General features: G+C 41.3%; 1 protein-coding gene across 1 annotated transcript; it reads left to right on the plus strand.

Annotated features, from left to right (window-relative positions):
• Nucleotides 1-2,839: 2,839 nt before the first annotated feature.
• TIM13 (translocase of the inner mitochondrial membrane 13) lies at nucleotides 2,840-22,590 on the plus strand. The gene is made up of 2 exons (XM_077392208.1): nucleotides 2,840-3,080; nucleotides 22,182-22,590. The coding sequence occupies exons 1-2, from the start codon at nucleotides 2,970-2,972 to the stop codon at nucleotides 22,329-22,331; spliced, it is 261 nt and encodes an 86-aa protein (XP_077248323.1). The 5' UTR covers nucleotides 2,840-2,969; the 3' UTR covers nucleotides 22,332-22,590.
• Nucleotides 22,591-23,388: the final 798 nt, after the last annotated feature.

The raw sequence follows: 23,388 nt of genomic DNA on the forward strand, positions 1-23,388 counted from the left end.
CAAGACAATAAACATAGAAACTAGTATCACAAGATTTATGGAAAGAGATTTGACAAGATATGAGAAGATAATCTCAATACCTAATCTGGCCTGCATAATCTTCCCCAATTAATCCAAATCAAATCTTGGAAGATGTGATTTTATTTTACTTAATCAAACCATAGTTACCTAATCTAACCTATTGGTGAGATCTCACATATTCTAACATGCCCCCTCAAACGTATATGGATTGAAAATCAATATTCGTTTGATTACAATGAATATCCACAAAAAAATGTAAAAATTTGCTAATTTTGTTGCACGTTGTCACGATTGATGTTTGCTTGATGTATGTTGCCAATATTGTTGAAGATGATGGATGATGGCCGCCTGTTGTTGAAGAATGTGTTGCATTGAAAAGGTGAGCCGCAAAAAGTCATTGAACTGGATTGGACTCAAGCCTGAATGGGCGAGTCATTAGGCCGATTAGAATATCGAACCTTCTGAAAATGGGTCACAGTGGACTAATGCCAGAATGGGCAAGAAATGAGTCACAATGGACGAATGCCGGAATGGGCAAGAAATGGCCTCTATGGGCAAAAGAAAGCCTCAATGGGTAGACTTCACAGGTCAGCTTGAGATACCGATCCTTATGAAAGAGAGAAATTGCTCTCTCAGGCACGAACCTCAAGGAGAGAGGCCCCTCAACTGAGTAGAGCTCCTATTTCAGGCACGCACCATAAAGAGGTACCTCAACCTAAATAGGCGAAAGACAAAAATATAAAGAAAGAGAGGAAAGAAATAGAAGAGAAAGCAACAAAATAGTTGACCACAACATCCTCAATCGGGTCATCATCATGGAATGGGATTCTCTCAATGTCATAAAATGGTTGAAGGGAAATCTTCCACATCTTCGAATTTTTGCTCGTTAGATTGATGAGATCTTGGACCGAGTGGAGAGATCCTCGATCTCTTTTAATCATGTTAGAAGATCGGCAAATAGCGAGGTGGATAGGCTAGCTCGAGAGGGAGCCTGCACGATGGCATTGGTAGTATTTGACTTCCTCCGCGTTGATGAGTATTTTATTGTACTTTTGGTTTTTCTTCTCTATTGGGCTTCATTGATCATCTCAACCCCCTCCTAATTCAATTCTTTACCATTCAAAAAAAAGAAAAGAAAGGGAAAACCCATCATCAAATAGGTATGTTGTACTTTTTAGGGCTGCACAAAAAACTGGCCAAACCGATAAACCGAACCGAACCAGACCTTAGGTTTGGTTTGTTTTGGTTTTTCTAGGCATTGGTTCGGTCACGGTTTAAAATTTTACCGAACCGATCCCATCGGTTCGGTTCACGGTTTTTGAGTTTTAATCTGAAAATTATCCGAACCGAACCGAGAAATGGAGAAAAAGACGAACTGATTTTGTGTCATCATCAAATCTAAGGTGAATTAATATTTAATATCATTTGCAAAGAGAAGATGGGTGATTTAAACAAGAGAGGTGTACCTATATCAATTCCCTATATTCAAAAGTAATAATACATTGATATAGTCACCCCTTCCCCTTAGAAGTGTAGAATAGTCATAAATACTTAGAGGGGCTGTTCAAGAGAAGAAAAGGGGGGGGGGTTGGAATATGGATTGAATTACTTTATTTGTATTGAGCTTATTTTGTGCTGATGACTTGATTTGGATATGTTCTAAAGTTGATGGTTGGATTGATGGCTGATTTGGATAGATAAAACTTTTTTTTTTGGATAGATATATGTATTTAACCGGATAAACCGTGAACCGAACCGGCCAAAATCGGTTTGGTTTGGTTCGGTTATACCCCCCATCAGTTCGGTTACGGTTTGGATTTTCTCCAAACCGATGGGATCGGTTCGGTTAAAAAAAATTCCCTAAACCGAACTGGAACGAACTGTGTGCAGCCCTACTACTTTTTAGTACGTGTTTGGCGTACCGTTTAAAACACCGTTTGGCGTTTGAAACACCGTTTTGGGGCCAAATGGCCGTTTGGGAGTGTTTGGATGCGCAGCCACCGTTTGAAACACCGTTTTGAACCCTCAAAATGCCGTTTTGCAAACAGAGGGCGGGGGAGGTCCGTTTGCAAAACGCCGTTTTGAACGGAGTTTTTGGGCTGTAGGTTTTTACGTGTTTGCCCTCACCAAAATCTTTTTTTACGTATATGCTTGCGATTTTATGCGTTACGTCAAATACCAAAAAAGTGGGGGTGTTAATATCATTCTTGAGGACACAAATTTATTAAATTGTTAATATTTAATTCAAAACAAGGGGCTGCTGATATTATTATATGATCACTTAATTTTGATTTTTTAAAGACAAAAGAATTAAAAGAAACCCTAGTTTTTTACTTTCTTCATCTACTTTGCAAAGTTACAAACCCTCTCACGCCTCATTGCCTCAGCGCCTCCACTCGTTCGTCAAATCCGGCAAATCCAGCTGTTAAGAAGAAGAAGGAGAAGAACCCCAAAGGTATAGCCTTTTTTTTTTTGGCAATGATGTTTAATTTTAGTAGTGTTTGAATGAGATCCTAATGACCTTTTAATATTGGGCCTAATGAGAGAGTAATTGAGTTACATTGAGGCCAACCAAACAATGCCCTTTTTGATCATTTTACCACTAAAACTCTGTTTTGGGGCATTTACAACCAAACACACAATACCTCCGTTTGCCGTTTAATATGTCGTTTTGATCTGGCCAACCAAACATGAAAATGTAGTTTGGCAAAACACCGTTTTGAACCAAAACGGCGTTTTAAACGCTATTTCAAAGTGTACCCAAACACACCCTTAGTCATTTGCTTGCCGGACCTTCAAAAGCATATCAGACAACAAGGACTTCAACACTTTCAATACTTACGTGGCATCTCACTCTTTCAAGAGGAAGAAAATTAGGGTATTTTGGGCGGCTACTACATAAACAAAGAGCCTATTTCCCAAACCCCTCTTGCCTCTCTTTTTTTGAAATGGATCCCTACTCTTCTTCTTCAAGCTCTTCTTCCCCTCCTTCAACAGAAGATTTAATTGATCAGGTCAAAACCCAGTTAGCTCAGGCTTATGCAGAGGAATTCCTCGAGGTAAATCTCAACTTCATCTCTCTGTATCCCTTTCTCAATTTCTAAGATCATTAAAATCTTTATGGACATGTTAGTTTAATCTTTCTCTTTTACTCCTGGGCTGTCTTAGTTATTCTGGGTCATAAGTTTTTTCATGTTGTATGTATGTTTTAGTTTCGTCTTCTCTTTCTTTACTCTGAGAATTTAGGGTTTAGGGTTTAGGGTTTAGGCTGAGAATTTTATGCAGTATGGTCGAAAGAAAACCCAATGATTCTGAAAGGCTTCTGGGTTTTATTCTATTGCTCTTAATACTCCCCCATCGATTTAGAAAGATCCGATTTCGTGCATATTGTGATAAACCAATTTCACCTTTTTCATGAGAGATGCATGTAGAATTAGGATACCCTAGGCCGAGTTACTGCTGCTTTTAGATGATTCTTTCACATGTAGGCAAGCTTATTAGTGTTATAGAGGGTTTTAACCAAATTTGTGAGTAGGAGGTCTAGAGTATCTAATGCTTTTAAAGACCAAACAAAGTTTTTTGTTTTGTTTTTTACCTTTCCTTCAAAATGCCTCAGTTTCTGAAACATGTGGCATGCTTTGGAGCATGGCTCCCTAGTTCGCTCTCGTTCCCATGTGTTCTATGATCTCTTCAGAAACCATTTTTATGATCTCGAGTAGAAAATTTTAAGAAAAATCAATTATTGATACTATCTCAAGTACACAGAAAAGGTTGGGAAAAAAAGAAAATATTACCAAGTATTCATATGTCCGCATAAGGTCAAGTGGTCAACGAGTAGGGGCTGCATTAACTATGTCTGTTGAGTCTCTGACTTGTGCGGTAGCAATCTAATTAATGTTTACCATCGCCTGTATTTATGAGGCATTTGATGCAGAACATGTGCTGCGTGGAACGGGTCCTTCAACTTTTATTTTTGTTATCTTATTTATAGCATATTTTGTGGGCATCAAATCTTTTTTAGTTTGGGTTGATTTTGGTATCTTTGTAAAGGTTTTTCGATTACCTGTCTAACGAGCCCAAGATCACGCGATTTGATGAAGTTATGGACGATTTACGAGCATACTATGTATCAATTATGGGATTTCTATTTTAGGATCATTTTAGTCATGTTTCTAACTTTTATTGTGTTGCTTTAGATGAAACATTGAGATTAATTGTTTAGGTAAGTTAGCATTTAGGGTTTCTATTTTTGGGTTTTGGATATCTATGTAATGTAATGACATGAAGAAGGACATTTTTTAAAAAATGACATGATGAAGGAAAGAGATATATTTGAATAAAGTAAATTTTTAGAACATCCTTTGTGAAGAGAGCCTTGGCTCTTTCACGTGGTTCAAGGAGCTTCTCTCCTTCATGTGCCATATCGCAGTTTTACTCCAAAACCGTGGTATGGGTTTCGAACCCCCACGAGATGATCTAGTGCTTGCTTGTTTGATATCCATCTTGTGTTGCTGCTCAATGATTCCTGCATCAACATTCATGTTACTTCTCCATGCAAACTAGATACGATCAATAAGATTGTTCACTCTGCAAAAAGATTCAGTCACATAAGCGTCTTTGCGAGATGCCGCATTAAATAAAGCTGAAAAATCTTCCTTTAAACATCTATATGCACACTAGTCATCCAATCAGAACCTAATCCTCTCCCCATCACGTACTTTGATTCGTCTCCCTTTTTGGAATTATATTAAGAATTTCATGATGTGACACCAAACTGTAGTCCATGTCATCAAAATTCATCAACATGGGTCCATTCTCCGAGGCCTCGCTTCAATTTCCCTTCTCCATAGAAAATCTCTATCCTCACCAAATTTCCAAAGCCATTTATCAATTAAAGTCTTATTTATTTATTTATTTATTTATTTTTTGAATGGTAGCAGACTATATTAAAAGAAGACTGAGGAAGTCCCTCAAACAATACAAGAAAAACAAACAACACCCAAGGAACTTAAACTATCCCGGGAGATACATTTAGGGAGGAAGAAAATCATAAAGATCGAAATCCTGCTTCGAAACTCCATCTTTCGCCAACTTATCGGCCACATCATTAGCAGATCTTCTCACATGCTGGAAAGATACCTGAAGCCCTTGTAAGATATCTTTAATTTCGTCAAAGAAATGAAGAAAACGCCACGGAGAACACCTAGGGCCCCTAAGCCATCTGATAACATTCAGCTAATCACCCTCCACAATACAACTTTCTAATCGGCCCCTTGCCAAGCACAGGATACCTTGATGCGCTGCTCTTATCTCTGCCTCGTTCGAATCTGCTATGCTGATTGGACCAGAAAAAGCCTTAAAGACCCCACCATCACTGTCTCTAAATACTCCACCAATCCCTGCTGGGCCAGGGTTACCCAAACTTGAGCCATCGAAATTTAATTTGACTATCCCTTCAGGAGGAGGGCACCAGTGCTGAATGGAAACATTAATATTCTCCTGGCTATTGCAAACAACTCCTCACCCTTCTCACAATTCGAAGGCCGAAACGAATCGGAATAAAGGAAGAGCTCGAGCCCAAGAAATAGTAAGAGCAATGACCTTAATAAATAGAAAGTAAGGAGATTTAGCTTTCCCTTCAAAGACTCGAGAGTTTCTTTCGATCCATATAACCCATAAGAAGGCCATTAGAGAAAGCCACCACAATCGCTTACCTTTTTTGCCCCATGGTGTATATGACCAGCCTGCGAACAAGTCTGGAAGAGAGGATGGAAACACCCAATTAATACCAAGCCTTTCTAAAATCCTCGCCCAGACCTCCCGAGCTACTCTACAGTGGATGAAAATATGGTCTACCGACTCCCCTGATTCAATACACATAGCACAGTGATCAATAATCAGCATATTTCTCTTTCTCAGAAAGTCCACCGTTGGGATTCTATTTCTTAACGCTGACCATCCAAAGAAACATACTCTAGGAGGAGCCTTTATTTTCCATACCCTTGCTACCAGAGCATTTTCCTCATAAGGCAACAGACTATTATAGAAAGACTTGACCGAAAAACATCCAGAAGAGTTTAATACCCACAACCTTCTGTCTTCCCCTGAAGAACTTATATAGATCTGATCAAGAGTCTGAAATAGATTTGTCACCGAGGGCAATTCTCGATCAAAAAAATTCCGACGAAAGAGAGGATTCCAGATAACTTTACCAGCGAGTCGCTCATAGCAATCTTTCACTAAAACTGACTTATCAGCGGCAACTAAAAAGAGGTCAGGGAATAAAACTTTTAAAGGGGAACTCGAACACCACCTCATGAACCAGAAAGAGACCCTGTCGCCGAAATACACTCTATACCTAACTCCTCGATCAAATAGAGGAGTTAGGCACAGGATATCCCTCCATATTGTCACCCCAGGTTTGCTAAAGCTATTCATAGTAACCCAATCATCTTGAGCAGCACCATATTTCCCTGATATTACTTTAGTCCATAGTCTTGATTTTTCTTCACCAAACCTCCACAGCCATTTTCCCATCAGTGCTTGATTTACCTGCTTGATTCTTCGAATTCCGAGGCCTCCGCCTTGAATTGGCTTGCAAACCAATTCCCAATTCGCTAAGGCCATAACCCGCTTCTGCTCAGATCCCCCCACAAAAATCTTCTCTGAATCTGTTCAATACGCTGGACAACAGACACAGGGCATTTAAATAATGATAACTGGTACATCGGTATATTGGCCAATACGGCCTTAATCAAGGTTAATCTGCCTCCTTTAGATACCAAGTTCCTCTTCCATGTATCAAGTCGTCGTTCGATTCGTTCCACAATGGGATCCCATGCACTTTTATGGGGTCGCCCTCTTCCCAAGGGCAATCCCAAATAAGATGCAGGCAGACTCTCCAGCGAACACCCCATAATATTGTCTAGACTAGAAGCTCCTTCCTCGTCTATATTAACAGCGTAAAGTCTGGATTTTGAGAAATTTGATTGAAGCCCTGTTACTAATTCATAACACCTGAGAATTGCCTTAAGATTGAGGATCTTTGAGGCCTGAGGAGAGGAAAAGAGAAGGGTGTCATCCGCAAATTGCAAGTGCGAGACTTCAATCCCAGATTCGCTACATTTAACCCCTGAAATCAGACTCTCCAATCGGCCTTTCATCAACATCACGCTGAGGGCTTCCGCAACAATAACAAATAAAAAGGGAGATAGAGGATCCCCTTGACGCAAGCCTCTAGACGATTTAAAGAAACCTTTTGCAGAGCCATTAATAAGAATGGAAAAATAGGCTGAAGATAAGCAACTTCTGATCCACCCTCGCCACTTCCCACCGAAACCCATTCTTTGTAGAAAGTAGTCCAAACATTGCCAATCACTCTGTCATACGCTTTTTCCATGTCCAGCTTACAAATAACACCTTGCTCACCTGATTTTGCCATCCAATCCACCATTTCATTAGCCACCAGCGAGCAATCCAAGATTTGTCTCTAGCCAACAAAAGCACTCTGATTCTCAGAAATGATAGTTGGAAGTACCCTCTTTAGCCGGTCCACCAAAACTTTGGACAAGATCTTATATAGACAACCTACCAAGCTAATAGGCCGAAAGTCAGATACTTTCACTGCTCCTTTAACTTTTGGAATGAGAGCAATAAAAGTGGCTCCTGTTCCTCGATCCAACTCCAACCCATCGTGAAATGCTCGAAAAAAGGCCATAATATCTCCCTTTACATACGCCCAACAAGCCTGAAAGAAAGTAAGGCAGAAACCGTCCGGCCCCGGAGCTTTATCACGATTCATCGAGAATAGCCCTTTCTCCACCTCCTCCTCCAAAAAAGGGCTTTCCAGTCCCGAGATGCTAATAGCATCGAGAGATTTAAAGATCACCTCATCCAGCCTGGGCCGAACAATACCTTCCGCTGAATATAACTTCCGATAGTAGTTAAGAATTTTCATGGTAATCGCCTCTTTGCTACAAGATAAGGATCCCTGCACTTCCAATACCTCGATTCTATTATTCCGACGCCTTGCATTGGCCATGTTATGAAAGTAAGCAGTATTTTTATCTCCTTCCTTTAACCAACTAACTCGGGACTTCTGCCTCCATGAGATTTCTGCCTGCAGGAGGCTGCCTCTATGTTCCTCCTTTATTTTTCCCAGTTCATTCAAATCATCCTCTGAAGCTAACCTTTCCTCATCGGCCAAAGATATGTCCGGAATTCGATTTTTTAGTCATAATTGACGCTCATGGAGAGCCTCTAATCTGAGAGAATTCCACTCTTTGAGCTTTTTTTTTAACAAAACGGAGTTTCGCCCCTATGATCCAGTCAGCTGCACCATCCACTGTATGTGATTCCCACCACCCCCCTAGCCTCTCAACCATGTTAGGAATTTCTAACCACGCAATCTCGAATATGAAAGGTGAGGGACCCCATGAATCCAATCTTGGATCCAACAACAGCGGGCAATGATCAGAAACGGAATGCACAATCGCCTTCTGACACACTTCCGGGAACATAGAATTCCAACCAGGGCAGAACAAAAAGCGATCTAACCGACTTTTCCTTGAGTTTCTGGACCAAGAAAATTTAGCCCCCATCAGCGGAATATCAATTAGTTCATTTTCAGCAATGAAATCTGAAAACTCAATCATATTCTGGGAAGTTCTGCTACACCCCAATCTTTCTTCGACCCTTCTGATTTCATTGAAATCTCCCCCTAAGCACCACGTATTTCCCCATTTGCTCCTAATCATGGTAAGTTCCTCCCACATCTGGCGCTTCGCCGACCTATCTGTAGGGCCATAAATGCCTGAAAAAGTAACCACATCTTTGTTTCCCACCTGACTGAGAACTATTGAGACGGAAAACTGACCTACCCAAGAATCTTGGATCTCCCATTTAGATTGATCCCACATAACTAAAATACCTCCTGCAGCCCCTTCAGATGCCAGCGAGAGCCAATCCCAATTGGAATTGCCACATAAACTCATGATCAGAGCTCTGTTTGCTACCCCTATTTTTGTTTCTTGAATACAAACTATAACCGGCTTAGTACTTTTTACTATGTCTTTGACCTGTGCCTTTTTTTCCAAGGACCCCAACCCATTTACATTCCAAGATAAAATCTTCATTTACAACCGGACGACCGCCGTGCACTTCCCCTGGGGCAATTTCTACTGTTCATTCGCGAATTACGAACCACTTTCTTACTAGCGGGAGATTTTTCATAATTTATATCTGATTTCAGTTTGGTTAGCTCCCGTAACATCTTCCTGACACCTTCAACACTGGAAGGATCTTCAAAGGTCCTATGATCCATTTCTCGAAGCTCCGCAACTCTGAACATGGAACGCAATTGATCTTCCGGCCCGGAGTAGGTCAATCCCAAAACTCTGCTGGTGGAAATTATATGATTTACAAAAATCCCCAGAATTTCGGATTTGGGATCGACCCAGGAAAGAGGACTAATATTTTCCTCCACACATAATACTAACGCTAGGCTTTCTTTCACGGTATCTTCTCGGGAAACCAGACCACCTCCACTATACTCTGCCTCAACCGTACACTCCCTCCTACCGGCGTGAGAAAAATCGTTCGTCATTCGGCTAGAGCAGAAATCGATTTGGCCTCGCTCCGGAGAGTCCACCCGAACTTGGCTATGGCAAATTTGTTTACCGGAGACCGAACCCCCAAGTGCCGCACCAGCGTTTGGAATCAAAGCAGTGGTCGCACAAGATAGAGTATCTAGATCTGAGTATTCCGAATCGTAATGATCCAAACATCCCCCCTGTTGTATACCGTGACCCTCTTGAGTATCTTCAATATTAAGCTCATCATAGGACACTCCAGTAAATGCCTCATATAAATTGACTACTAGACGAGAATTTCCAGCCGCTACCTTATCACCAAGAAGCAGAATACGGGATTCCGAAAGCTGCGAGTGGTCAACAAAAGCCGATAATTGGATAAGAGGTGAAGATGGGCTTTTGTCCTTTGCGGTAGAACCGTCAATATGGGCTATAGCCCGATTAAAAGATGAAAAAGGAGAAAGCCCTATATTATATTTTTCAGACAAGCCCAACACTTTAGGCTGAGTTGGAGGGGCCCACATCTTCTTTATACGCCGATCCGACGGATAGGGAGACTCAAGTTGAATCATTGGAGATAGGAGAACCTGGGAAGTTGAACTTGTAAAGGCTGTTTCCCGCCGTCTGGAGGAGCTTGCTCCAATCGCCACGTCATCCTGGCATAGGAGACCAGACGCAACATGCCTGACACCCGTCCCCTTCCCATTTCTGCATACGCTATCACTCACAGCATAGGACACGTAGGAGGGTAATAGAATATAGGGAGGTGCGCTCGTTAGACCTACCACCGCAGAATTACTATCTTGCGCCATTGTCTTCTCCGACCGCCCATTACCGGAGTTACAGAGAATTTCCGACCAAGTTCGCTTGAATTCGTCTGAGTGTCGAACTTTGTGTACGTCCGGACGTTTATCATTTCTTGACGCCATCACCCAGTACACTGTTTCGTCGATACAAACCGGTAATTTCAGAGAATATGGGGTGGTTGAAGATGTCATTAGAAGAATTAACGCTTTCTCATAACCATCACCTTCATCACATGATCCATATGTGGCTAGCATCCTTCCAATACGACAACTTATTTTCCTGAAATTTTCCACCACCCATGCATGTGGAGGAAGCCCTACAATCGACCACCATGAAGACGTGAAATTCACGGAAAATTTATCCTTCCATTCACGTAGCTCTTCGAAAGGACAATCCTTGGCATTAGCCCACCGAAGTCTGCAGTCAACGTACGAGGCATCCGGGGAAGATGTTATAGCAACCTCCTCTTGGGCTATCGAAAAAATCTCGAACTTGGCTGAAATTCCCGAAGCTTCTTCTAACCAACATTTTAACTTCGTAAAATCTTTCATTGATCCTGTTCTAGTTTTACCCCAAAAAGTTCGTTGAAGGTCGAATCTAGATCCCAATTCAATGGATTCAGCCCATATTTCCTCCGGGCACTGAGACAGATTGTCTATCACCTCCGGGCCTACCGCAACAACCTCCGTCTCCTGCTGACTCCTTTCGGGCTCTATCTGTCCCCTAGAATGCATCCCCTCCAAACGGTTTTGCAGGAAATTCGTGATAGGCAGCTTCTTTACAGATCTGGTTGAGGTAGACGGGAGCTGACGTTGGAAACCAACTGGGATATTACGGTCAAAACCCGACCACACCTTCCTACATCGGTAACATTCGGGACGTCGTCTGAAGTTTAGGAATCTGCACTTGGAGCATCGCCAGTCCCCCAGGTTACTTGCTTTTCTTCTCTCTATAACCCTTTGCAGTCTCTCCTCTCGGCGGCTTTTTTTAATCTGCCACCGGACAACTGAGGACCCCCGGCCGTCATAGTTGCGATTTCCAAGAGCAGATTGGGAGAGAAATCTGTTCGACTCCAAAGTCTTAGTCTTATATTTTTTTTTTTCAGCTTTATGATCCCTTGGCCTCCCTCTCTACAGGGCCTACACACCACAAGCCAACTAAAGAAAACAGCCTTTCTTTCCAAGAGGGGAGTCACCTTGTCATTCGTTCCATCATCCGATCCCATAATCTTTTTGATGGTCTTCTTGTACATACAGGAAGGCCCTGTATTGAAGAGAGAACTTATCTTGCAACCCAATATTTTGGCACAATCTTCCAGCTTGAAAATTCACAATCCGACTTGGCGAAGTTCATTATTTGAATAGATATCGCTTCATAGTGTCTGATTATCGCTTCTTTTTTTTTTATATCTTGGATGGTTGTGCCCAGCTAAATAACTATGTGTCATTCACGTATTGGATGTGGGATACTTCCCCCTCCAAGTATCCAATATATCCATCATCCTACTGAAGGCTTTTGCCAAGTTAGTCAACAAGAAAGACAATAATGAATCTCCTTGACGGAGGCCCTAGAAGTTTAGAAAAATCCTTTAGAGGATCCATTAAAGAGGATTGAATATCTAGTCGACGGTAAGCACCTAAATGTACAATCTCTCCATATGTCCCTGAATCATATTCTTTTTATAACATAGTCAAAATAGCTCCAACCATTCAAAAAAAAATTAAAAAAAATAGTCAAAATAGCTCCATTGCACTCTATCGTGGGCTTTTCCCATTCCAGCTTTGTACAAAACCCCGGTCTACCTGCTCGGTGGTAGAAATCAATACATTCATTTGCTAGCAGGGCTCCATCTGAGATTTTTCTGCCTTGAATGAAGGCGCACTGCAATTTAGAAATGATTCCTTCTAGAATTGACCGGAGACGGCCAGCCAAGACTTTGGCTAGTATTTTATAGACACTACCCACTAGGCTGATGGGATAAAAGTTGTTTAGACTTTTCACTCTCTTTTTTGGGGATGAGGGTGGTAAATGTGGCCCTCGTGCTTCTTCCTAAATTACATCTTCCATGAAATTCGTTGAATATCTCCATCGTACCTCTTTCTATCCATTCCCTGAACATCTAATAGAAAACTATGCGAGAATTGCCAGGTCCAGGTGCTTTACCTCTTTTCATAGGGAATGTGACCTTTTTAACTTTATCCTTCGTGAACGGTCTCTCAAGCCCCCTCTTAGTATCCTTGTCCAATTGCCCAAATTGGAAATTTATCGGAGCTGACAAATGTTAGTTTTCCAAAGAATAGAACTTTTCAAAATGGGAGACAATTTCTGCGGTAATCTGCTCTTGATCTTCAATTCTGGTCCCGTTCACCTTCAGGAAATGGATTCTATCATTGCTTCTTCTAGCATGCGTGCTATGAAGGTACACAATATTCTTATCTCCCTCATTCAACCATTTTGATCTCGATCACTGTTTCCATTTTACCTATTCCTGAATGATGATGCGCTTGTATACTTCTTGAAGTTTAGAGCTCTCCAAGGATTCATCCGTATTAAGGTCTCTCTTCATTGATTCTTTCAATCCTATTGAAATTCTCTAGAATTGCTCTTTCCCTGATCTACCTCACCAAACACATCTTCGACCCAGGTTTTTAGTTTGGACTTGACAAAACAAAGCTTTTGGCTTAGTTTAATGTCAGCCGGGCCGGATCCACTTACCTCAAACCGCCATTCCTAGAGTTTCTCTATTAATGAAGGATCCCCAAGCCAAACGAGCTCGAATCAGAATGGAGATGGTTGCCACAAGCCCAAAATAGGGTTGATGAGCAAATGTCTATGATCCGAAATTGGCTTTAGGAGGGCAATCTAAATGGCACCCAAGAACACCACATTCCATTGAGTGCGGATAAGGAAGTGATCAATATGACTCTTACATTACTTTCCCAAGTGAAACGAGCTCCTGTCAAAAGAGGTCGACCAGAGTGTTCCTCCTCCTCACAAAGTCTGAGAACTTAACCATATCTTGAGACATCCTTGATCTCTCTACTCTGTCATCCATTAATTGTGTCCCATTGAAATCTCCCCTTATACCAGGGAATGTCCCATCTAGATCGGATTGATTCCAGTTCATTCCGCAAATGTTCACAGAGAGATCCATTTTTTTTTTTTTGTTGAAAAGGTAATCAATAAACAGAGAGATCCATTTATTGCTGGAAAGGCCCAACGAGGTGGTATCCTCGACTCTTCTCTTTTTGACAAATAAACCTCATCTTCTAATACTAACTTGGCCCCATTCCAAGCGACTAAGATGCCCACCCTCAGAGCGTTGGAGTCAAGCATCGAGAAGCAAAAGTTTCTTGAGCACCCTATAGTTCTCAAGTCTGCTCCATTTTTTTTTCTGTTGGAGGGTAAAGATCTCAGTTTTATTCCTTTTCAACACTTCTTTCACATGGGTGGTCGAGCACAATCCATATCTAATGACAACTTTCTTCTATGGCTGGGGAAAAATACTCTTACTGCCAGTGCCCAAGGCATCTTACATCGCTTGAATTGGCCTCTCTGTAGTAGGACCTGCTGAGTTTGTTATAAGAGGGGGAGATGATTCCACTAATCTAGAAGAATAGGCCAACTTCTAGGAGAAGAATCCAGCATATGAGGAATGGTTATGTACCATTTAAAAAAAAAGAGGAATGCTTTTTTTTTTAAAGTATAAAAAGGATGGTTATGAAATCCCTTAGTAGTTGTTAGGGATAGCAACATATCTGCAAACCAACACACAAGTAAAGAAATCTACCCCCACTTTACAGCCTAACACCCATGACTACTGATTTAAATAAATTGATTCATTTCCCTGCCACTGCCTCACAACACTTCAACATCGCTTTGAGATCCCACACCTTTTGACTACCACTGCTGGAAAGGGGTATCATCCACATATTGAAGGTGAGTAATCTCCAAACTGAAAGACTCAAAATCACAAATCTCTCAATAAGGCCACCAACTCTAACCATGTCCAGCATACGACTGAGCATTTCTGCCATAATCTTAAACAAAAAAGGAGATAAAGGATCACCCTGCCGCAAGCCCTTGAGGCTCTTGAAGATTTGCTCAAGTACTTCGTATATCATCTTCTTGTGAACTTTGGACATGAGTCCCACACTCCTACTTGCAACAATTCAAGTCATATCATGCAACTCTGCATAATTTTCTCAAAGGAAACCTCTTGATCTCCACGTACCTCAACAAAAGTAACTGTCTTTTTGACCAATTTGCTGCCATTCAGAAGTCCCTCGACAAGCATGATATGATTCGATGGACACTATCAGGTTTGGGATATGCCTGTGATCTTCAAAACTTCGATCCTCATTCGCCAAACACCACCAACATTTGCTGAGCTGTGCATGCTTCTGGTTCAACGTAAGGCTTTTCTATCTGTCAAAGTGGAACATGCAAAGCGTCACATTATTACACTCCACCTCCCAAGACTCTCTTGAAACACACTATGTTTGCGGTCCTCTCGTCGCATCTGTGGTAGGGGCTGTGGACTTGGTCGTGGCCGAGAAAACTATTCCAATCAGCAACATGGGTATGCCTCAATCAGGCACAATAGAGTTACGGCCAACATTAACAACTTTGTCAAGTGTCCCCTGCAACGGTGGCCGATGGCTTGGACAGGGCAAAGGTTGTCCTCCTCAAGGGGATTCCTTTTACCTTTCTACTGGCAGGGCTTCCCACATTCTTGTTCTCCTGGAGCCACTTAATCCTATCCTTAGTGTACTGCAGGACACGGACTAGTAACATCGCTTAAATGTACAATACCAATTGAACTCTGATGTTAATTATTCATCAGATGGGGATCTGATCTAGTACAACCTCACATTGAGGTTGAGGAAGAAGTGAAATGTGCAATACTCGTCATTCAACAAAAAGAACATGTACAACAGTTTGAAAATCTAAAAATTACTGAAACATACCAAGGAGTAAATAAGGATTGTTCGTGATCTAGAGTTGGGGCCTAGACAGAGACAAGAAAGAGGAGAGAAGCTGCTGTTCATGAGAGAGAATCACCTTGATGGTGTCCACTTCAAAGACTTTTCGATCTGATTATGATTTAGAATACAGTTGATGCAATTGGGGCCTACTTCCAAGTGCTGCAGAGTATTGCATGGATTCGGATTCGCGTGTCGGGGTCCGACACGGATTCGAGGTGTCGGATTCGACAAACCCCCAAAAGAGGGATTCGGATTCGGTACTTTTTAAATAAAATAAAATTTTCAAACTTTAAATTTTAAATGTATGTCTATGCATATATATTCATGAAAAAATTGAGGGTAGAGGGTTGAGGCGAGTTTTGTATTAAGAAAGTTGAAGGAGGAAGGGGGTCGATGTTCGAGGGTCAAGGCGCTAGGATTTTTATTAAAAGAGTACGAGTTATGCTTTCATATAAAAGAAGTTATGAAGAAAATACGTTTAAAGGGAAAATATATAGGATTCGCATTTTGAAAGCGTCAACGATGAATCGGATTCGCCCAAAAAAAATAGGATTCGAGCGGGACACGGCTACGACAAGAATCCGGGTGTGTCCTACGTGAATCCATGTCCGATTCGGATGCGGAGACGTGTCGCCACGGATTCGGCATGGGGGACAAAGAATCCATGCAACATAGGCGCCTGCGGCTGAGTTATTTAGGTTTAGTTGTCGTTTATTTTGGTGGGGACCATCAATGTTTATATGTTTTGATTCATTGGCCTTTATATTTTATGTTTTATTTTTTAGGGCTTAATCAGTTACTGTTACTGTGTACTTGAACAGTGACAGGTAGTTCTTGTCCTATTAAAACTCTATTAGGGCAGCAATAGTAGGTTTTATATATATATATATATATATATATATATATATGAGAAAAGGGTTCCTGCGGTCGAGCGCAGATAGCTTATCTGCGCTTGAGTGCTGGAAACAGGGGTGGGACCACATTTTGGGGGGGGGGGGTGATCCTAAGCATTCATTTGACAGGCCCCATCATGGATGGGGGGTCAACCAAAAATCAGCTCCATTGGACCCTCTTAGGGTGTCCATTTGTGGGGGAGAAAATGGACAGATACTGTTTGTCCACAAATCTGCCCATTTTTCACGCCACAAATGGACACCCTATGGTGATCCAATGGAGCTGATTTTTGGTGGACACCCTATCCATGAAAGGGCCCATCAAATGAATGCTTTGGATCTCCCCCCCCCCCCCCCCCCCCCCGCACAATGTGGCCCACCCCTGTTTCTGCGCTTGAGCGCAGGAACCCTTTACTCTCTCTCTCTCTCTCTCTCTCTCTATATATATATATATATATATATATATATATATATATATATATATATATATATATATATATATATGAAACTGTTGGTGAGCTTAAGCGCACCAAACCTATGGTGCGCTTAAGCTCCCCAATCACATGGGGGCCCACTTTGTTAGGTGATCCAAAGCATTCATTTTAAAGGCCTTATGATAGATAGGGGGTGTACCAAAAATCAGCTCCATAGGATCATCCTAACCCCTTCATTTGGGGAGGACAAAAATAGGCAGATTTGTGTTTGTCCATTTTTGTCCTCCACAAATGGAGGGGTTAGGATGATCCTATGGAGCTGATTTTTGGTACACCCCCTATCCATGTAAGGGACTTTAAAATGAATGCTTTGGATCACCTAACAAAGTGGGCTCCCATGTGATTGGGGCGCTTAAGCTCACCATAAGTGGTGAGCTTAAGCGCACCAACAGTTTTCTCATATATATATATATATATATATATATATATATATATATATATAATATGTATATATATAATGAGAAAAGAGTTGCTGCGCTCGAGCACAAAAACAGGGGGGAGGGGACATTGGGGGTGGAGGGGGGATCCTAACCATTCATTTGGAAGGCCCCCATCATGGATGGGGGGCCTACCAAAAATCAGCTCCATTGGATCACCAATGGGTGTCTATTTGTGGGGCCAAAAATGGACAGATACTGTTTGTCCACAAATCTGTCCATTTTTTGCCCCACAAATGGACACCCTAAGGTGATCCAATGGAGCTGATTTTTGGTGGGCATCCTACCCATGAAAGGGCCCATCAAATGAATGCTTTGGATCCCACCCAAAATGTGCCCCCACCCTGTTTTTGTGCTCGAGCGCAGCAACTCTATACTCATATATAATATAGGGAAATGTTATCAGCACTACCATATTTTGATGATCACACTCAACCTATTTAGGCTGTGGCCTATCTAATGGACGGTTTGGATCATCCTATGGTGCGGGCCATACCTTACTTTTTAATAAAGTGAGGAGTGCGATCATCAAAATATGGTAGTGCTGATGACATTTCCATATATATATATATATATATATATATATATATATATATATATGAGGAAAGTGTTGGTGAGCTTAAGCTCACCAAACTTATGGTGAGCTTAAGCGCCCCAATCACATGGGTCCCACATTTTCTGTGGTGATTCAAACCATTCATTTGCAAGGCCCTATCATAGATAGGGTGTGTACCAAAAATCAGCTCCATAGGATCATTCTAACCCCTCCATTTGTGGAGGACAAAAATGGGCAGATTTGTGGACAAATAATGTCTGTCCATTTTAACCTCCACAAATGGATGGGTTAGGATGATCCTATGGAGCTGATTTTTGGTACACACCCCATCTATGTAAGGGCCTTTCAAATGAATGCTTTGGATCATCCTAACAAAGTAGGCCCCAATGTGATTGGGCGCTTAAGCTCACCAACACTTTCCTCTATATATATATATATATATATATATATATATATATATATATATAATCTGTTGTCTTTTAGAGACAGTTGGTATGCTTTGATTAAGAACGGAAGAAAGTTCTACGTAGGTTTTGTGCTACATGTTTTTTTTTGTTCGTGTGGCTTTTCTTAGGAGATCATCCATACGGGATTCGCTGCAGTATTTTTTTTCAGGGTATTGATAAATCAGACCTACAGTTGTAATCAAATAGGTTCTAATCTATTTTCATCTACATATATATACCCGTTTTTTTAAATCTATTTTCAAGTGGAGGCAAATTGCTATCTCATGTGTTAGGGCGACGCCTACTTACGGTTCGTTTCAGTGCATGAATTGTGGTACGGTTGGTCAGAGGTATGCTCTAGAAGTGAGCGGTGGCCACCCATTTCGCAAGCATGGGACCCTCCTAGCCGTGGATACATGAAGCTAAATTTTGATGGCTCAAGTATGGGGAATCCTCGGCCGACTGGTGTTGGTGGTATCCTACGAGATGATAGTGGCTCAACAATTTGAGCTTTCTCTATTCCTATTGGCATTGTTAATTCCAATGAAGCGGAGATTAGAGCAGTGCATCCAGGAATAAGGATGATTTGAGTCCAATAAAGTGGATCAAAGTAGTAGTGGAAGGGGATTCCCTCAATGTAATTAAATGGTTGAAGGGAAGCTTATCCCATTCGTGGTGGTTCGCTCAATGGATAGACGAGATTCTGGATTGAGTGGCAGGCAATATCCCCCATCTCTTTTCATCATGTAAGAAGATTTGCAAATAGTGAGGCCGGTAGATCAGTGAGGGAGGGTGTCTCTAGGGAAGGATTGGAAATCTTCGATTTCTTTCCCCCTTGATGGGAGTTTGTTTTGTGTACATCTATTTTCTTTCCCTTTTCGGTGTATACTTGGACTGGTCATCTCGATCGTCGTAGGGCTCGCCTTGTTCCATCTTTTGCTCTTTTTAATGTAATTCCTTTTCATTCAAAAAAATAAGCCTATATGGAGCAGTCATAAGGATTTGACGAAGCGAACAAAGGTGCAAAATTGTGGAGTATTATGAAAGCCATTTATGTGCCCAACCAGGCCCCTTCAGCTTGCGTTGATAGGTAAATCAACCTCTTCAGATCAGGGAATGCAGGAGAAGTGTATGTGATGCTAGTATTTTACACGCACTAGGTTAGGTACGGTTCTCATTGTAGCTTATGTTGACATTATTTTTCTTGGAGTGGTAATGCAGAAACTGATAAATTGAAAAGTGATTTTAATGGCTATTCTTCATGGTTTGAAGTTGGTGTTACATTTGAATAATAGGTCTTTGAGAAGGAGACTGAAGGAGCGCAATAAAATGGGTATCCCAAGAGTCTTCCTTCTCATGAAGGTGGGCGGATCCAATTGAGGAGTTCTTAGATCTGGCTTTGTTTTTACATGTTAAATTCTGTTACATTTGGAGAGAAACGAGCAATATGGCAGATCAGTTGGCCAAGGAGTTTCACGGGATATGTTAATTGTTGGAGCTCATTTTCCATTGTAGTATTCATGTGGCATATTCTATAATGTCCACCATAAATGGCATCTCTGACACAGTCCATCCCCCAAGCTCTGCAACACGTCCTGTCTTGCAGAAAAATTCCCGACACCAAAACCAAGAACAAAATTCAAATTCCTGTATGAAGTCCTTGGATTCAATATGATTCAGTGTCTGCTGGGTATTGACCTCCGGCGGGAGATCTGAAGTTGGGGAAAGTTGCTGTCTTTAAGTGAAAGATGGAGATGGGGAGGTGTTCAAAAAGCTATGCAATCTGGCAGTTTGGAAAGATGGGTGAGATTACCTAAGATGACAGATGACTAAGACTGGGTCAATCTCTTCTGAACTGGATGTGGTTTTTGTAATTGAGGCTGGGCAACTATTAGTCTCAGTTGCTGCTTTTTCAAGGCATTATCTGCTTGATAGGGTGCTTAGGGAGCATAGAGAGATGTTGTAGGGTTTGGTTCGGACTTCGGAGCGATAGGGACGGTCAAGGGGAATGGAATTTCTTCTTTTGCCAGTTCAAAAAAATTGAGGTTCACCAACATTTCCTTTATGGTTTATTGGACGATGGTTGCAATTGGATAGCTTTATTTCACACAGTTACCTAATTGTGGAGTTTCCTGTGCGTCTGATGGTTTCGCTATATGGATAAGCTATGAAATAGTTTTTATGTAATGCAACAAGCCAGTTGCACTGATGTTACTTTTTTCAGGCTTTCTTTTCTTGGTTGGTAATTTCTTTCATGACATATTGTACTTAAATACACTTTCGTCCGTAGAGCTATAAATACTGACCAAATAAATAATAAGCTGTAGTAATAAAGGAAGATAGCTGACTGCTCCAACTCGAATTTCGTTCTTAGAAATGGAACTGTTTGGACAACTGTTTTATTAGTAGAGCTGGGACCCGGGTGGAACTCACCCTTAAAAGCTAGTCGTTAAGGGGAGGGTGCCTAAGCCCTTCTAAGCCCATCCACATCCATTCACTTTTCCGATGTGGGATCTTTTCTTTTGCGTGGAACCCTTAATAAGTAGGGACCGGGTTACATCTCGGCCATTTATATTAGTTATGCACCTTACCAAAGCTCAACTAAGTGCTGAGTGATTTTACTTCAGACTAATCGAAGAGAAATTGTGTCCTAAAAGGCTATCTTTCCTCTTAGATTAGAGCAAGCCCGACCAAAAAGGAGGCAGATTCGAGTGGAACCGTTCTCCTATTAACATGATCAAATAAGAAAAAGTCTGAGCCTATCTTGTAAGCGGTCGGTAGCCCTGTTGTCAGTGCTGAGCTCGGCTCTGACGAGTGACAGGAATGTCACCCCCTCCACTGTAAGGGCAACCTTTTCTTTCAAAAAAGATGAAAACATGGAAAATCTACTCTTGGATCCACCCTCCAGAAGTATGCTCGTAAAAGAGTATTAGTGACTGTTGCTTAAACGTTGACATGATTAAGCTCACAAAGGGTGCCATCATCCCTACCCTTAATCATGGTTTGAAATTTCGGCTTCGGACCTAGCCGAAACCGAAATTTCGGTCGAAATCCGGCGAAACAAGGAAACTACTATTTTATAGGATATAAAACTTCAATCGATATATTAAATTAATTAAAAAAAAAGATTTTTGGGTGAAATTTCGGAAAATTCCGAAATTTCAAAATTGCAGCTGAAATAAAATACTGTTTCGGATTTCATTGATTTCGGTGTCAGTCTCCACCGAAATCTGAAATTTCGGATTTCGGTCGAAATTTAAAACCATGCCCTCAATGCAATACCTTCCTTTACCTGATGACTGAGCATGTGCACCACTCTAATGAATCATAAATAAAAACAGTGCTCGGTAGTGTAGAGACCTCAAGAACCACCAATGCAGAATATATTCTCTGATGAAACTGTCACTTTCACCCGAGCCATTAAAGCCCAGATTCCCAATTCTTCGAACCGTCTTAGTGTGAATCCGAGACTTGAAAGCAAGTGACTTTGTGGTCAGTTGGCCACTTTGACTGAGGTCTTCTACTTCTAGCACAATCTATAACTGTGCAATGGAGAAGGTGATACAAATCATTTATCATTATTCGTGTTTTGTTTCAAAATTACCCCCGTCCAATATTCTGTTATCTTTCAAACGTGGGGGCTTGGCTGAGGTTCGATGTATCTGGAAAGTCACTTGCAGATTATTTGGATCGCTCATCAACAGTTGAATGTTACCTCTCTATTAATAAAATTGTTACCTTTCTCAAAAAAAAAAAAAACCAAGTCCTCTCGTATGATTTGCACCTCTCCATATTTATGGATTACTCGATGTTGCAATACGTTCTCACATCTGAATTACAGCCTCTATGCATGTTCTAGATTTTATTGATTTACATTTTGCTGATATGCCTGTCTCTGTTAACGATAATTTTGCTGCATTATCATTTCGCCGCCTTATTCACTCCACAGACTGTAAGGGGAAAATGCTTTGCAAAGTGTATCACAAAGCCAGGGACAAGCTTGAGCGGAAGTGACAGCAGTTGCATCTCTAGATGCGTAGAACGCTACATTGAGGCCACCGGGATTATCAGCCGAGCTCTTTTCAGTTCGACGCGTTAGTTTCAGCCCATTAAGTTATTTGGAGTTTAAGAGAGAATGTGATGGTAAAAAGGAGGGCATATGATATGTTTAACCATTGTTATCATTATTTTCCTTTCATTCTGTTACTAGGGTCTAATTTGGTAAATTGGAGTAAATTGCAGTTGGGCTCAGAGTTTTAAACTAGAACTTGGAATTTTTTAGTTTTCATATGCATTTGACTTTCTTGAACCCTTCGAACCCTTGAACTTGTTGAAACAAAAGCAACAATTTCTTATTATTTTGATGTAGTTTGATTTCAGTTGATACCAAATCATATTATACCTGGACCAAAATGCATGTCTTTGCAGGCGATGCTCATGTAGAGCGCCTATGTTTACTTGAGTAGGAGTTTCTCTTCTTGTGCATGTAATGTTCAGTTGAGAAACAATCTCCATTCATGCAGGTGAAGGTTTTTGAGAAGGGAAATGATATCTACACCAAGTGTTTTTGATAAACATCCCTCCACTTGTTTGTTGTCTAGCATTTAAAGGGTTTTAAGCGCTTTTTGAGAACCGTAATATCCTCTGACATCCCTTTAAATACTACATGACAAACAAGTGAAGCGCATGTTTATCAAAACACTTGGTGCAGATATCATTTCCCTTTTCAGAAATATTTCTCTTTTGGGAAACAAAGTATCAATAGAAAGCCAACCAAGCAAGGCAGGTCTATCTGAGGATGAGGACTGAACTCCTCAACATGGGGCATGTGTGTGACCAGTGATTGAAGCCATTGATGTGGCGGGTCATCATAACTCCGAAGGGACAAGACTTAGTTATAGCCACCTTCTTCCCATTCGGGTTGAGTTCACCCATTAGTCAGAAGGAATGGAACCACTGGGGAGTTGTCTGCATTTCACACTTGGGCAAAGATGACTGACATTTGATGTGGAAGGGTATCTCGCCCTCTCAATTTAGGCCTATTTATATTAATGGCCTTAACTTGTTGGGAAAGCACCGTGACAGGGCACCTTTTGGATAATTGGGTTAGGATTATCAAATCAGTTGGAGACTAGTCTTGCCAGCATATTATTGTG

Source organism: Tasmannia lanceolata, unplaced genomic scaffold, assembly GCF_043159265.1.
Source record: "Tasmannia lanceolata isolate RefF3 unplaced genomic scaffold, GAP_Taslan_0.1 ptg000012l, whole genome shotgun sequence".
NCBI lineage: Eukaryota > Viridiplantae > Streptophyta > Magnoliopsida > Canellales > Winteraceae > Tasmannia > Tasmannia lanceolata.

What these genes read in the sequence shown, in the direction of transcription:
- TIM13 (XM_077392208.1), top strand. Translation starts at nt 2,970, where the DNA reads ATGGATCCCTACTCTTCTTCTTCAAGCTCTTCTTCCCCTCCTTCAACA. An exon ending in ATGCAGAGGAATTCCTCGAG is followed by an intron (nt 3,081 to 22,181) that starts GTAAATCTCAAC and finishes TTCACTCCACAG; the next exon opens with ACTGTAAGGGGAAAATGCTT.